Genomic DNA, 15,996 nt, shown 5'->3' with positions numbered 1-15,996 from the left:
AGACCTGTCACTATATTAGAGCCTTTTTAAGTTGTTTAATAACTACTTTCCAATTTTCTCCCAATGCTAATTTTTAAGTGTCAATCACATGCACAGCCATAAGCAGCTAACACTGGGCGGTGATGAGCGCCCACATATTGTCTCAAGTTATTCAAAGAAATATAAATTGTTGATTAATATTGATGGAAATGCTAAATAAATAATGAGTTGCTGGTTTTGCTAAATCACTTCTCATTTTCAGTCATGTCCTGTCATTATTAGGCCTATCTCATGAAACTCTGGTACACTGCAAGTCGGAAAACAATCTGTCAGTGGGATGAAATAATCCCACTTGTTTCCAAAGTAGTTTCAGTGTGTGTGTGTGTGTGTGTGTGTGTGTGTGTGTGTGTGTGTGTGTGTTTTAAATCTGGTAACGCACATATATGTCGAAGCAAAGCAGAATAATAGGGCTCAGCCCAGTAGGATCAAGACAATTACAAAAAATTGGGATTATCTCATCCCACTGGCACTTTTTTTCACTTGCATTAAGAAAAACAGTATTTTAACACAGAATATGAAACTAAATGACTTGTCAAGATGATTTTTTTGGCAGCATTGAGGGGATACAACGCTTCTCACCAGTAATGGAGCCTATGAAGCAGCTGAGCAGCGGGTTAATGATACTGAGGATGCACTGTAGGCGTAAATGTGACCCCGCATTGCATGGCTCAATTATGCTTACAGGGGGGTCAAACACCTAGAGCTTTGTGTATTCTGTATTTTATAATTACGACTTATACCTCTTGTCTGGTTGCGACTGTTTTTCCCAGTATCCCACAGCGCCCAGACCCTGCAGAGAGCCCTTATCTCAGGAGAGGCTGTGCGTGCTGGATTGCTGAGTCACCTTGCGCGGGAGGCTGCCCTTATCTCCTAAGAAGCACAGCATTCAGGCAGTTGGTGCAAAAGGAGGAACTTTGGGCAGGAGCACCGAGCCCTGCAATATCTTCATGGTCATTATATGGATTGCAGCAACGCTTCTCTTGACTTCCTCAAAGCCTCGGAGCCGCGCGTCCACCGGAGCCGAGGCTGCACCGCCACATGCAGGGAGGCCTCCAGGAGCAGCTGCAGGGGGCCCAGCCGCAGGCCCCAGCTCCTGAGGCCAGACGGAGGGAATGCTGGGACTGAAACGTGACTCAGCATTATCAGTGCGTGCACAGCTCTCCAATCGTGAGCGGCAGAGGACTGTGGTCTTCCATGACCCCGAGATACTGTCCTATCCCAGTGACACAGCAGCTTGAGCCGCTGTGCGTCTGAGGGGCGGCTTAAGGACAAGCCATGCAGTCGAGTTTTTACTGCAGTGGTGGGGGTCAAAACCCATCGGAAGAAGTGAATAAATCAATTTCTACAGCTTTTAATCATCACCTGAAAGTGTAAGAACTATAAAAACCGAATGGTCTGTTATTGGTCACAGTGGATGTGTCAGCACTACAAAGCACATTTCTACAAAAGCCTTCTTTTCCCTAACAGGGCTTTGTGAATATACTGAATTTTGCAGCATTTGAAACCATATGGGGACTATATAGAGAACAAGGCTGCACATCAAACAAAATATAATCTTCTGCTCCCCCCAGGTTAATCTACAACCTCTAGCAAGGCATGTTACTGTAATTAATACCATTACCTGGCAAGTCTCATAACATCATCAGGCAATGTAACCGGTCGACTTCTGAACAATAGATTCTGCCTGGTTCTTATTTCATGGATCTTTAAGCAGTATTCACTGTTTCACATTTGGAAGCATGAGCAGCATGTAACCCTTAATTGGTTTCAACACCTTAATAAGTCAAAGACGTTCAAGACTGATAATCACATTAAATAGTCCAATTTATCTAAAAAGTCAATTGCAAACTGAAAAACTCTCTTTCTTTAGGAATGCATTATGCTGTGCGGATGTCAGAGTAAATTAAATTCCCCTCTGCACACTAAAGCATCAATTTCCTTATGGTAATTATCTGCTGGAATAGACGTGTCACTAGAAGGAGTCAGGCATGCTTGACATTTAGCCTTTTCATGGAGGGGCGATGAGTAAAAATTAAGATGAGGAAAGGGAAATTAATCTCCAGCCCAGGCAGGCATTGAGAGATCCTGGAGGATAGCAGCTGAATCAATCACGATGTTTGTGACCCTGTTTTGAAAAGGAGGCAGTGATGAGATTCACACCACTGGAGACCAAACTGGAAAATCTGAGGAAGAGGAGAGCTCTTTTTAACAAACAGAATTATGATCGCTATGAGATGGTTTACTCAGTTTATTGGCCCTAAACGCAACAGCAAGCACAGCAGTTTCCTGTGGGTCTAATAGCAGAGTTAAGCATCTGAAAACAGGTGAAAAATAACATCTCCGAAAGCAATAACTCCCCCAGAAAATGGCCAGTAAATGGTTTGAAAATAGCTCGGTTAACACTTGCTGAGTCTGACACCTCCATCATCGCAGCATGTGATCAATCTGAGATGCTGGTGTCCTAATTTAAGATTTAAAGTCAAGATTGCCAAGCACATGGTTGGTGGTTACCAGGCGTCAATCACATGGACCCTGTGACTAAAAGAGCCATCAACTCCTTCCAGACACCACAGAGGGAAGAAGGAAGCCTGCACACACTAGATGTACTGGACTCACTGCCATGCCAAGTGAGGGATAAATCTAAATAACCCCATGCTGGTATGATTTGGAACTTATAAACTCATTATACATGATAATCAAGGCAACTGTGTGCACATTTTGGAGTATTGGTGCATATGATGCATTCGTGATCGCCCTAGCTTAATTCCTTTAAAATATTTAAAGTGCACATTGAGGCAAAAATGAATCCTCATGAAATGTAAATCTAAGCAAAGTATAGATGACAAGAGACAGGAAACCCGCTCATCCCTATTTCCTGTTTAAGCTTGAAGCTGCACAAACCACAAGCCTGAAGCTATCGCTGGCACACACTGCAAAATCATCTCATATCGAAAGAAAAATATCGAACCCCTCTAAAAAGATGTGTGTGTTGTAGAGTAAGGCTTTCGCTCGCTTTGACATTGTGTACTTCTTGAAGAAATTAACTTGGGCTAATGCCAAAATTTTGCATGTAAATTGGATTAATAGATCTATTTTAAGTGCCCTACTGTTTTTATAATGTCAGATGTAAGAGTAATGCAACAAATCACCTTTCTCTACTTCCCTCTCACTATTTCCTCTGTTTTGTCTCTTACTCTGCCCTTCATGACAGAAATACATAATGTGTAGCTACACACACACACACACACACACCCACACACACACACACACACAGGAAGAGGGAGGGAGAAAGAGGCAGTGTGAATGTTTAAGAGGACAATGCAAGAGCTCACCACCGAGAGTTAGAAAACCACTCATCTAAATCAGGGAAATTATGCTAATGGGGCATCTCATTATTCTCCAACTCACTCAGAATCAGTCATTGACATCACATCATTATAGATGTATTCATATAAACAGATTGGATGGCATAAAAAGGAAACTGACACCTTCAAAACTTTCTCATCTGCTTTGTCTATTATTTCCTCATGTGTCTCTGTGTTAGAGAGGAGGCTCTTGTCTCCGAGGGTTCAGAAAGGGGTTCCAGGGAACCGAGAGGGTCACCATTTTAGAGAGGGGGGCCACATGGCCGAAGGCAGGACTCCTCAGCTCCTTGTTTATCCTGCAAAACATACCAGCAAAAAAATATTCAATAAATATATACATCTTATCAGTGGTAACAATATACCTAATAGAAACGTAATCCATGAATGTTTATTTTCCCTTAAATTTCCCATTGAGGTAGATCAATACATGGACATTGTACAGCAAGGTGACATAGATATTCTGTATCTGATGATTGCAGCATTTCATTGAAGAAACATCACACTTCTATGGAGTGAAAATATTCAAAGCCAAGGTGCCTTTGTTATACGACTGCAGCATCACACCAAACAGAAAAGGTCGACATGTTTTGTGCATCATTTCCCTGTAATTCATTAGGAAATATCTGACATCTTCAGAAACCTTGGGATCCCCGCTAGAATATAAAATAACGTTCTGTGGGTTTGAACAAAGCTCGGCCGTGCAGTGTGCATTTGTAAAGATGAACCCACCAATGGGGCAGGCAGGGTGCCGAGGTATTATACGACGCCTTATAATTATGCACCTCATACATTATGCTCCTTGAACGAGGCCATAAATAGGAAAACTTGTGAAATAAGTGAGCGAGGGCTAGCTACAGGCCAGAGGACGTCTGACTGTTGGAGCAGATAGTTAATCAATCCAAGTGCTTGTCTTTTCTCTGTTTCGGGGGAAAAAATATGGGAGGCCAGCCTAATCAGCAGAGGAAACAGATCTCAGGCGGTGTTGGGCACCAGGAAAATGGATCTGGGTTGTGAAAAACCACGATTACCACGAGCTACTCTGGATTCAGCCATCTGGAGATGCCTGCTCCACAAGCCGGTAAAGTTCGCTCAACTGAGGCCCAACTAGGAAACAGGTTTTCACATCCTCAACAGACACCCCAAAACTCCCAGGTCGGAGGGAAGTTTTGCCTCAGCTGCTGCAGACGCTGCTCGACGTGTTCGACACAACACGGCAGGCAAAGTACTTATCTGCTCTGTTCATATTAACCGTTTAGCCGACTCTTCCCACACTTTTTAAAGCTAAAGATCAAAATATATGTGTTTCATGATATTTTGATGCCGTTTGAAGAAACCAGAAGTGCCCCAACATCTCCACTTTTTTAAAAAATGTGTTTTTTAAGGTTTGGATCTCAAGTCATATGGAACATCTTGTTACTTTCTCCCTGATTTTCCAAGATTTCCAATTTCCTGACTGTCTATCTTCTGGAGATGAGTGGTGTTCAGGAATGTCCTCCATTGTTTTTCATCACTGTTTTAATATTTCCAATTACTGTCGCCTTTATCAGCTGACCAACAACTTGTGTTTCATCAGACCGCTCATCCGTAACAGACACACGCTCAGCCGACGCAAATTACCAACACAACTGTGAAGTGATGCCAAGCAGATATAAGCAGGGGCAAGAGCAAAAACACTAAAAACACTACATAATGTGATAACAGCATATTTACACGGAGGGAAAATATTGTATTTTGGTTAAAACGTATATCTGCTCTCCAGTAATGATGCACTGGTATTCCTCATTTAAAATTCAGTCATTCCCTCAAAGTGCACAGAGCAGCCCATCACATTTGTTTTGGTTCAAAACTGAATTAGACAAATATAGCACTAAATACTCCACTAAATGCTCCTTCCTCATGTAAACAAAATCATTTCTGGAAACTGATTTAAAGCTGGAGGAGCTGTTTTTTCTAGATGTGTTTACACAATTTATCAAAGAGGTAATGGCAGATTCAATAAGGTGCCGAATTGGAGCTGATTAGTCAAGTTTTAAATTAATTTGCCCAATGAGCAGTTGTTTTTTTTAACATGGTACAACTAATGTTTACTCTCTGTTTTATGTCTTTCATAAATGCATCTATAACATGTGTATAATATGTTTATGCTCTCTGTCTGCAACTTGTATGTTTGTTGTGTTATCTGCTTTCTTAAGCGAAGTCTAAGTCTCTTTTTTTTTTTTTTTTTTTTTTGAGTATAGGAAACTGTAGCATTGGTATTAATGATGAGTATTTTCTTTCTGTTTTTTTGTAGGAATGGCTGTAAAATGTAACTACGCCCATGTGCTGCTGTCAGGATTTAACCTGAGGCACCGCGCTGCTGAGGAACATTAGACCGCCCTCCGATGGACAGTCAGGGTAATTCTCATTCACTGACTTCAAACTGGAGATGAGTGGTGTTCAGGATCAAAAATCAACTAAATATATGCCAGCGGATGATACAGAATCAAAAGAATATATAGTTTAAATTCGAAAAGCGCGACTCTTAATCTAATAAAAAAGATAGTGGCACCGAATTAAAGAAATAGTGTTTGTTTTAACGGCCAAATCGATGACACACAACGTGGATTATGTATTTTACAGAAACTGAATGATGCATTTGCTCTTGTTTTCACACAGATTGGCAATACAGCAAGAATATTCAAACTTTTTCATGCTCTGGACCCCCAAGTTGTCCCGTGTCTGAAGTGATTTGAGCCTTTGTGAACCTGCTATGAAAATACATTTTGGTTTGTTAAGTGTTAAAATACTTAAAAGTTGTAGTTAAACACTGACACATGAAATTCAAAGTGGTCAGATTAAAACACGATGTTAAAATAGCCACTCGCACATTGGATGGTACTCTAACATTTTCTAGTGAATTTCAGTGAAATTAAACTATTCCTCATTTTGTGGATGACCTCCTGGAAGCCCCTCAAGGCCCCCTGGGTGTCCCTGGACTTCACATTGAAAAACACAGAGACACAGACAGTCTGTTATTGTGTTGCCACTGTGCAGACTCACCCAAGGGAGCCTGAAGGACCGGAGAGAGCTGGTACGAAGGCCGCAGAATTAGCATAGATACCTTTGCCTGCATATCCGGGGATGGTGGTGCGGCTGGCATGAAAAGAGAACAAAGAAAGTTTGCACACGGTTTATCTAGATCCATTATTGACGGCACATGGGAGTAATTGGTGGATTGCTGAATGCCGCAGTGTTTGAGTAAATTGAACACAAACAACTTTTGCAGACTGTGCTGCGGTTGCTCTGGGTGTAATGAATCACATTTAAAGTGATAATTAAATTTCATGCTGTCAGAACAGAGCCCCGAAGCGACATCCACGGCCAACGTGTGTGTGTGTGTGTGTGTGTGTATCCGGTGCGGTACCGCGCTGTGGGAGTGTACGGCGGCACGGTGCTCCTCCTCAGGGTCAGGGGCTGGAAGTCTGCGTCCGCGCTGTCGATGTTGTCCATGTTCTCGGAGCCGATTATGCCGCTGCGAAAACATGAAATCGCACGTGGGCAAAGGCGCACGCATGCATACACACGCCCATACACACACAGAAGTCAGCCCTGGGCCCACACACCTGAGACTTGAATTTATTTATCCATGCTAGCACACATTTAAGGCTTTTACTGGCCTCTCAAATGCAAAGTACTCGCCTGTAAAGAGGGATTTGGCCTGATTTTGGACATTTACTGCAGCTGCACGGAGAAAGAACAAATGTTTTACAACGGGAGGTCAACATTAACATTATTGCTGCTGAAAAACAGAAGCAGAGGCCACTGGCTGTTTAAGAGCTCACAATGATATGGGTTTCCTGGCATCATTCCTGGATCGAAGCTGCTGTCTGCTCCACTCCTTTCCAATCGCCTAGGAAAGAATGGAAACGATAAATCAGTTTGCTGGGCATCGGTATTAACCAAGACTTTCATTTTGTCTTGTCTGGTATCTCCACACACACACACACACACTCTTTCTTCAGACCCACATGCACACACAGATACGCGATGTCAAGTGGCAAGTCAGAGCATAGAGGCACATGAGGGCACAGCTCAATAACATGCACTTTCCACAGAGCCGCTTCAACAATGGTGGCAGTAATAGATTAAATCATCTTCCCGTCACAGCTCTCAGGCCTGCTCGTCTCTCTGGGTGCTTTGATTGAGCAAACCCGGGGGCCCCTCTTCCTTAAAGGTGCCACGTGTAGCATTTTAACGTCCATGAATCATTGCCACGTTAATTTCCCGACATTATAGCTACCACAAACAAACAAGACCATCAGCGAGAGGAGCAGCTCTCTATACCGGCGGCATCCGACTGAATGGCCTGGGAAATCTGCTGGATTGCGTAAGACAGGAAGAGGGCGCTGTGCTTCCAGTGAGAACAGGTCAGATCAGAGGATGCTGTTTTGTTTTCCAGAAACTGTAGGCCTCTAAAGCCCTTTAAGAGAGTGATTTGGGGCTATAAATAAACTTGAACAAAGCTAATCAATGGCAGCCTGGCAGTGGCAGATGGTGGAAAAAGAGAAGGGCTGATGGAAAAATTACCTCCACCATTTTTATACCCAAAGGAAAACAAACACACCAGCAGACAAGCGGGTTTATGAGAAATAAGGTCTTGATTTTATTTTGAGAAACACTAACATTCCAGGAAAATTCGGATTAATTTAAACCCGGGATGTGCTCTCGTAGTTTTTTTTTTTTTTTTTGCTATGCTGAAGATTGCATCCAGAATTTCATCACTGTTGTCACATCACAGCTTGACTCGGCTTCAGTTTGCCAGGAGCGCTGCTGTCCAGTGCACACCCTCCAGGCGAACACACTCTCCGACAGCTGCACCCAAAAAACAATTAAAACATGTCTGGGTGTGTAGTGGACAGCAGCGCCCGTGGCAAACTAAAGCCAGGTCAAGCACTACAGCGAGGCAGAGAGATGAAATTTTGAGCAAAGTCGATCATCAAGATGGCGAAAGATGGCGAATTTTTCATTTGGCACGTCTGTCTCCCAGTCATTTTGACCACGGTCTCCATCTTATACTCAGTTTACCCAGAAATCACCATGAATTTGACGACATAATGATGTTTGAAAATGCCACGTGTGTAGCACCTTTAAAGGGGAAGTCAAAATATCACATGTGGCGGCAACAGCGAAAAGCTATGGGAGCCAACTCTACTGTGCAGACTATTTTCTTCACATTCTCAGGAACTATTTTCAGTGGAGCATCAAGATTTAAGTTTTTTAGGGGGATGTGCACGTTGTGCTTTTCTTGTTCCCTGCAAACCACCACTGGCTACGTACTGCAGCACAGAAATCCAACCATAATCTGTGAAATATTTTGTACACTCACTGTGTACATCTAGTGAGGCATTAAAGGCATTAAAGGGAAAAAAAAAAGATACTTCCCCACTTAACTGGAATGCAATGCACAGTTTGCCGTTGTTCTTTGGCAGGAAATAGGCCTTTTCTGTGTCATTATCTTTGGAAAAACCTGTTGCTGTTGAGTTTTTGTAAATTTTTTCACAGTTTGAGCTCCACCTCTGCAGCCCAAAATCACACAGAAATTATCTGGATGGACAGTTGAGCGGGAAAATCTCTCTTTTTGCATTTTGAGTGACCTGTTAACCTTTAACTCTCTTGCTGGCTTCGGTGCGGTGTTTTAAGAGTTGTTTGTCGGCTCACCTGCCACAGCTGAGGCTGGCTATGGTATCGCCTCCATGAGGACAGCTGGCTCACCGGGTCCGCCATTTGCTCAAGCGTTGTCGTCGGCGCCTTCAAGCGCTGCGGTAACTTCCTGTCCCAGTCAACCTCCTCGTAACCCCTGCGAACGAAGGGGGAATTTCAGCCGTGTCCTACCTTGAATGTAATTGATTCACTCGATTCCCGAAAGATTATTTAGCTGCGACGCTTTGTTTTTGATTTGAATACCTAAAGAGCCCCCTGCGCTCTACTAAGTATATTAGACAGCTTATTAACTCAGAAACTAATTCCTCCCCCGAGGCTTCAAGGAATGCTACAGTTTCCTCTACATCATTTCACTGAGCAGCAATTAACACAACACAAGGCCTCGGCGTTCCCTGATGACATCACTGGAGCACAAAATCAAACCTATTAACGCTCAATAACCCTCAGATCAAAATGATGTTGTGCATAGTCTACATGATAAATCAGCTTTGCTTCCCGGTTAATCTCCCTCTTGGATTTCACAGTAAACACAGAAAACAAACAGGTCAGACTGATGGGAGCGGGAGGCGTGCCGGGTGCATGGTGAACATTAGTGATACAGTATAGACAATAAGATCAGCCTGTTCTGACCTCAGGGTGAAGACTGACCTCTGGGTCGAAGACGTGTAGATGAAACGCGGAGCTGCCATTGTGCCGTCTGTCTGCTGCCTTGCATTAGATGAGGAGGCTTCCTGAAAAATCAATAGTCATATTTTCTTTATATCATCTCTGGTGTTATTTAATGTCTGTGTGGGGGAAAAAAAAGCAGGTAGAAGCTGTTTGCCAAGAGTAAATGGAGTTTACAATGTGAACTGCTCAATGGTTCATTCGCTATAGTGCATGCAACACTGCATATTGATTTTTCTTTGTCTTTGCCTTACCAAGTTGTATAAAAGGAAATAGTCACTTTATTATTCAGCATTAAGACGGCTTGCTAATGCTGCGTATACTTTTTGGCATTGGTTTTGTGTCTTAAAAGTATAAAATTTTAACATTGCTGTGGTCTTACTGTGGTTGTGGAGGCCGGACCACCAGAAGAGAGAGCTGATTACAGTTTATTAGCGCAATTCATTGTGCATTTGGAGATTATTTAGAGTGTACTGTGTGGACAGTCATTATTCCAGATATCCATTAGAGAGTCTTTGTCTAATGACTCCACGTCTCCTTCAACAGATCTGCTCCTTCTGTTTGTCTCTGGAGAAATACAGCATATCTCAATATTGTATTAATCTAGGAGCAACAAAGAGATGCACATGCGAATATTCATCTGTGTTCACTGTGAGATGTGCTCAAGTTAAACAAAAAGAGCATGATATCTGATTTATTAATTATTATACTCATAGAACTACGGATAGAGTTTTTTTTGACTAATGATAGATTTCTGTTTGTCCTCACTGACCCATAAGAGACTTGCAGAAGAATGAGTGTATATAAAACCAAGTGAGAAACACAGTGAAAGCGCAAAGTGAGCAGGATGATATACTGAAGTGAGACAGACTTGTTTCTCTGCAGCAGAATATCAGGAGTTTGAGAAAAGTCTCACATTGATTTTAAATGTCTCGGAGAAATAAACGAGAGGAAGAGTTCTTATCTAGGGTAGCGCTTTCCTCTGGGAAATCTCTGCACAAGTTGAGCAAAGTTGATATACTTTATTTTTAAATATAAGACCATTGTAATTTAAAACACTGCACAATGTTATTTTTTTTCATATAACCTTATTTTTAGATTGAGAACATATTGCATAAGTTTGGCATTTATTTTCCGGCTTCGCAACTGTGAGGGAAATGAAGATCACCGAATAATCTTCTGCTTTGCACTCTGAGGGGAAATATTTTATTGCAGTATTTTATTGCCTACCTGAGCTCCAGCGGCTTGTTCAAGGAAAATACTGGGCAATGTCACATTAGCTGTTATCCTGGGTGACATTGGCTTCACTTTAGCAGGACTGGTCCAACCTTGGGTTTGCACAACAACAATAAAGACTCTGGGTTAAAACTATGCAACCCTTTAAAAGCTGCAATAACCAAAACTGCCTGGGGGTGCATTTAAGCAAGGACCTTTAAGACACAACTAACAAGCCCCTCATGTGATAGCTGAGTCTGTATGGTTCTGATAAATTATGGCCTCTTCCATGTGTTTGTCAGCTAAGACATGAGCAGCCCTGATTTTCCTAAATTCAGTTATTATTATTCAGTTATTGCAGTTTTACTTACACAAGAATACAAAAGTCAACAAATATAACTGCAGCCTGCATGACATTAAAGCACTTTAGTTAATTTGGTGCTCATTGTATACCCAAATAGTTTTAGACCCACTACTACCAATTTTTTTTTATTTTTTATTATTATTTAATAACCAATAGACTGACAGACAGATAGATGTGAATGTTATGTTATTATTTTACCACCCAGTCTGGCTCTGACTGCCGCCTCCGGGATACTCCTGGAGTTCCAGGCTTGCTCCTCGGACAGGTCGCTGCAGAGAGCGGAGAGGTACCGATGGGTTTGGGGTATGTCTCTGAGGCCGGATGGGACCCGGAGGGCGGAGGCCAGGTGGCGGAAATCGATGAACCCCTGTCGACCTTTGACCGCCAAGCCCACCTCGGCCCCGGCGCTCAGCCGGCCGCAGCACGGGTCCAGCAGCGGCACGTCGTCCCTGTGCGGCGCCACGGCGGCTTGCTCCTGAGGACAGCGGGCCTCGGGGTGAAATCTGGCACAGTGCTGGTTCCTGCGTCCAGGTAGGAGCTCGTCTCTCTCTCCAGGCCTGCATGCAGAGGAGCTCAGCCGCCTGATCACATGCAGCTCTGCAGAGGACGGCTGCACTGGCCTCGGCATGGCAGACATGATGGTGGAAGGCAGACAGACGGAGTGCAGGAATGAGGTGCAGACACACGGATGGTGCAGCAGGTCATCATAGACCCCCACTGTCAGGCATTGTGATGCAGTGAGTGAGGCGCTTGTTGCCCGGAGACTGCCTTTGTTTGCTGCTTGGATCGCATTACTGACACGGAGAGAAAGGTCACACGTCCGTCTAGCGATGCCAAGGTGTGGGCGCTCCCGGTGCATTACAGTTTTAGGAAGTCATCATTTGAACAGAGTCCAAAGATCATTAAAAAAAAAAAAAATGCAGAAATCAGTATGGAGGCCATATCAAGTTCCAACTGAGCTACTATCGCTAGGTTACTTAATATTGCTCTTTGTCACACTGGTCAAACAATAATAACAACAATAATTATAAAAATAATTACAAAATTCTCTCAGAAGTTAAATTAAATAATGTTAAATGAGTGTCTTGGCCGTACCTCAGGGTTTAGTGAGGTGACCAACATTATTTTGTTGTGATGATTAAACTTTCCAGCCTCCTCTATGAATTGTCCGTTTCTGTTTCCATTTCTGATAGCAATTATCTGCTATACCCTGAAGCACCACTAGATGGAGCAAAAGATCCTGTATTGCCAGATGATAACATCAGAAATAGGTCTGTATGCTCTGCCTTACCACATATGAATTAAATGACACCATCACAGCAAAAGTATAAATCCCAGTAGGAATATTATAGTGATGCATTAAGAGATTAAAAATATCTTACAGTATTTCAAGGCCACTCTCACTGTCAAGAACCACAGACACTGCTAGTCCAGGAGGAAATGTAATAATGATTTTTCACTGGATATGTAGGCTACACCAGACAATATATATATATATATTTTCAGCCAGAGGAAGGATGTTGTTTGACCATAAGCAGTGCTGGCTGACAGCCAACATCAAATATAACCTGGGTGTTTTAAGACTAACACTTGTAAATGAAAATTATGTAAATCACATGCATGCAAAAATTGTGCTTTTCACAAAGGGTGTAATGTGGTGGATGTGCTAACTTGAAAGAGCTATTTTATGTTCACTGGTGCAAAACAGCGTCAAATGCTATGTGCCTCAGTGCCCATTAATTAGCTTGCATGGCTTGTCAGAAATGAGATTTAAAATGTTAATGATAATATGTTACGTGAGCATATAAATGCATGTATGGACATATACTGACGCTATATATGCAAAAGTGACGGACCTCATTTGAGGTGGCATTTTTTCTTGGGAGTGAATTCATGTTAATGTGTCAGTGGTGATGATGGTGATGCTTGCTGATAGATGATTCTTACTCAGGCTGTCATTAGCAAATATAAACACCCAAGAGCTGTTGAAAAGGATGTGTTAAAAATAGCCTAATTAGAGTTATTCTGATAACTGAGTGGTGAATGTGCCTGACTCCCACACAATGTTCCTCCACAAAAGGAGCTCTCAAACATCACTTGAGAGATGTGATGTGGGCTCCTTTTTGAATAGGCTGGCCGTATAAAAAACATACCATTTGTTGCATCAGCTTTATTGCCCATGAGAACCATGCAAATCGTTGTATAGAAATATTCATAAATTTGTAATGGATTAGGTTATATAGGTCCTGAGGTCGCCATGATTTATTGCTTCTGCAGGCCATTAATTATTCCCATATCGCAAATCCTCCATACAATATATTATGTTTCTCTCCATTGTATTCCAATTATTCAGTTTTTTTCTGTTATTGTAGGAATTTAAATACCAACCCCTGCCTAAGATGACTGTATTTTTGGCAGGGATGCGGGTATTTCTGGAGTGAGGAGTCATTACCATCGGAGCAACCCTTGTTACTGAATTCTCTGTTATTAGTCAGCTTGTCTGCCGCTCTCTAAACTCCTCCACAGTCTCAGAAATTATTTAAATCTCACATCTCTCCCATGGTGCCGGGCCTCACACTACAGTGCAGCAGCCACTAATTTAAACAGACTGCATTCATCTGAAAGAAACTGTTGCTCTGGATTAAGACGCTGTTGGTGGTGGTGGTGATGATGCTGATGTTGTTTTTGCTGCTGCTGTTGTTGTTGTTGTTGTTGTTGTCTTTATTGGTGGTGGTTGTGGTGGTGCTGTTGCAGCTGCTGGGTCATTAAAGCAAAGTCACAGTTTAATGCAGTGGCTGACAATATGGGCTGATGTCCCTCTGGGCAGCGGATTATTTTGGTTAATCAGACAGTTGGGCTGAGGGTGACCCAGAATGACACCTCGGGATCAGACAGGCAGGGCCAGGAGGTGACATGGCTGTTGGGCACAGGGCATGGATCATCCAGGCCCAGCATCCAAGAGTGTAGACAGACGGGACCGTCCATCAGTTAGCAGCGTAAGGGATGTTTCAGCTTCAAGAAATCCACCAGATGAATGAGAATAGATGACTGACAGATATTTGCGTCTCTCATATCTCATGTTATTTTAATAACTTAAAAAAAAAAAAAAGGTTTAATACATTAGGCGCCTGTAGATACCCAAAGGGAAACTTGTTATCTCATGAAAGTCTTACCTAAATCTGGCAGTGTGTTTGTATGCATGAGCTGCACTGGTGTTATATTAGCTAGCTTTCAAGAACTAGAGACAAAAATTCCCATCTGTGTGTGATGCTTTATGCATCCACTGCTTGGATTATGTCCATATGTCTTGTAAATGGATGAAAATGCATGGCCTTATTTTAGCTTCATGCCCCGGGTCACGGCTCATGGGCTGTATTCATCATACTGTAAAGGCATTGAATTGATTACCGCCTGATGACCATGCATTAGCATGGAGGGCAAATTGGCTGAAGTAAACTGTGTCTCATGCTGTGTGCAGCACCCTCACCCATTTGGAAAAATCCAAACAGAGTGCTGAGACGAAACTCCCATGAGCAGCGGGGGTAGCCGTGTCCTCAGAGAGTGGCCGAAGGCTTTATTGTAGTGCTGCTTCCCTGCCCTCGGTCGCTGCAGCTCTGTGCTTGTCACACTAAGTTAGCTCAATGAAGTAATGAATATGCCGCTGTACATTTTTCATGAGGGAGGTGGGGGTGAAAAATCTGCTCTTTATAATGCTTTTAATATGGAACTTTTCACACACACTCACCCCCGCAAAGCACCCTCCAGGCTATCATGATGCTGCATGAGCATGATGTTTTAAGTTAACATTCCCCAAGGGAGAGTCAGCATAATGCAATGTCACTTTCAGTGATGAATATGTTGACTACAGCAGGTATACGAGCAGCTGTAAATCATGAGTAAGGTTGGGCTAATCATGCCTGTCCTGTTTTACAACGAGGAGAGGGAATACACGTGTTAGGGAGATAGCTGCTGGAGAAAGTGTTACTGTACTGTGAGTCACCTATTCAAGTTTACACATCATTACTGTAATTAATTAGTTTACTGGTAAGCACACCCATGAGTTTCCAAATATAGAGGACTATTAACTGTGAAGGCAGACATAATGATCCAAAGATGAATGCAAATGAGAACAAGTGCTGTTCAAAAGAAAGGGGTTAATCAACAAACAAGTAATTAGTAATTAGTAAAGTCTGACATATTTGCAAGCATTTAAAGCAAATGCAGGTGTAAGACGATGTTTTGCAACACATGACTCGCACATCAGAGAGCTCTTTGGTTATCTGAAAGTGGAAAACTCAAATGAATCCGCTGTCCAGTGGGCGGTTCATATCATTCCTACGATCAGTGATGTTTTTAGCGCCGTCCTTACCAAAGGTGCCACGGAGGAGACCAGTCCACAGCTGCGCTTTTTATCTGTTCGCAATAATACAGCTCTGATTTTCAATTACGAATAAGACTTTGCATTAGGCAAAGAAACACAGAGGGTAATGGACTTTCTCTGTTGCGCAGAAAAATGGACTTGTCCCTCGAGACCTCTGTTTCCATTATTAAACCTTCACCATATTGCCCACCCAAGCTGTTTCCATTCCCTCTGACCAAAGTGAAATTACCTGCTTTTGAGACTTAAATGTAGCAAAGAAGCCATAT

General features: G+C 42.6%; 1 protein-coding gene across 1 annotated transcript; it reads right to left on the bottom strand.

Annotated features, from left to right (window-relative positions):
• Positions 1-3,579: 3,579 nt before the first annotated feature.
• On the bottom strand, positions 3,580-12,208 carry spmip7 (sperm microtubule inner protein 7). Its single transcript, XM_030071132.1, has 9 exons — positions 11,548-12,208; positions 11,001-11,098; positions 9,753-9,835; positions 9,102-9,240; positions 7,226-7,293; positions 7,083-7,124; positions 6,808-6,915; positions 6,444-6,536; positions 3,580-3,700 (listed from the first exon to the last, which is right to left on the bottom strand). The coding sequence occupies exons 1-9, from the start codon at positions 12,206-12,208 to the stop codon at positions 3,580-3,582; spliced, it is 1,413 nt and encodes a 470-aa protein (XP_029926992.1).
• Positions 12,209-15,996: the final 3,788 nt, after the last annotated feature.

Source organism: Myripristis murdjan, chromosome 15 (genome assembly GCF_902150065.1).
Source record: "Myripristis murdjan chromosome 15, fMyrMur1.1, whole genome shotgun sequence".
Taxonomy (NCBI): domain Eukaryota; kingdom Metazoa; phylum Chordata; class Actinopteri; order Holocentriformes; family Holocentridae; genus Myripristis; species Myripristis murdjan.
The sequence above is the reverse complement of the archived record's forward strand: the minus strand, read 5'-3'. Positions and strand labels throughout refer to the sequence as shown.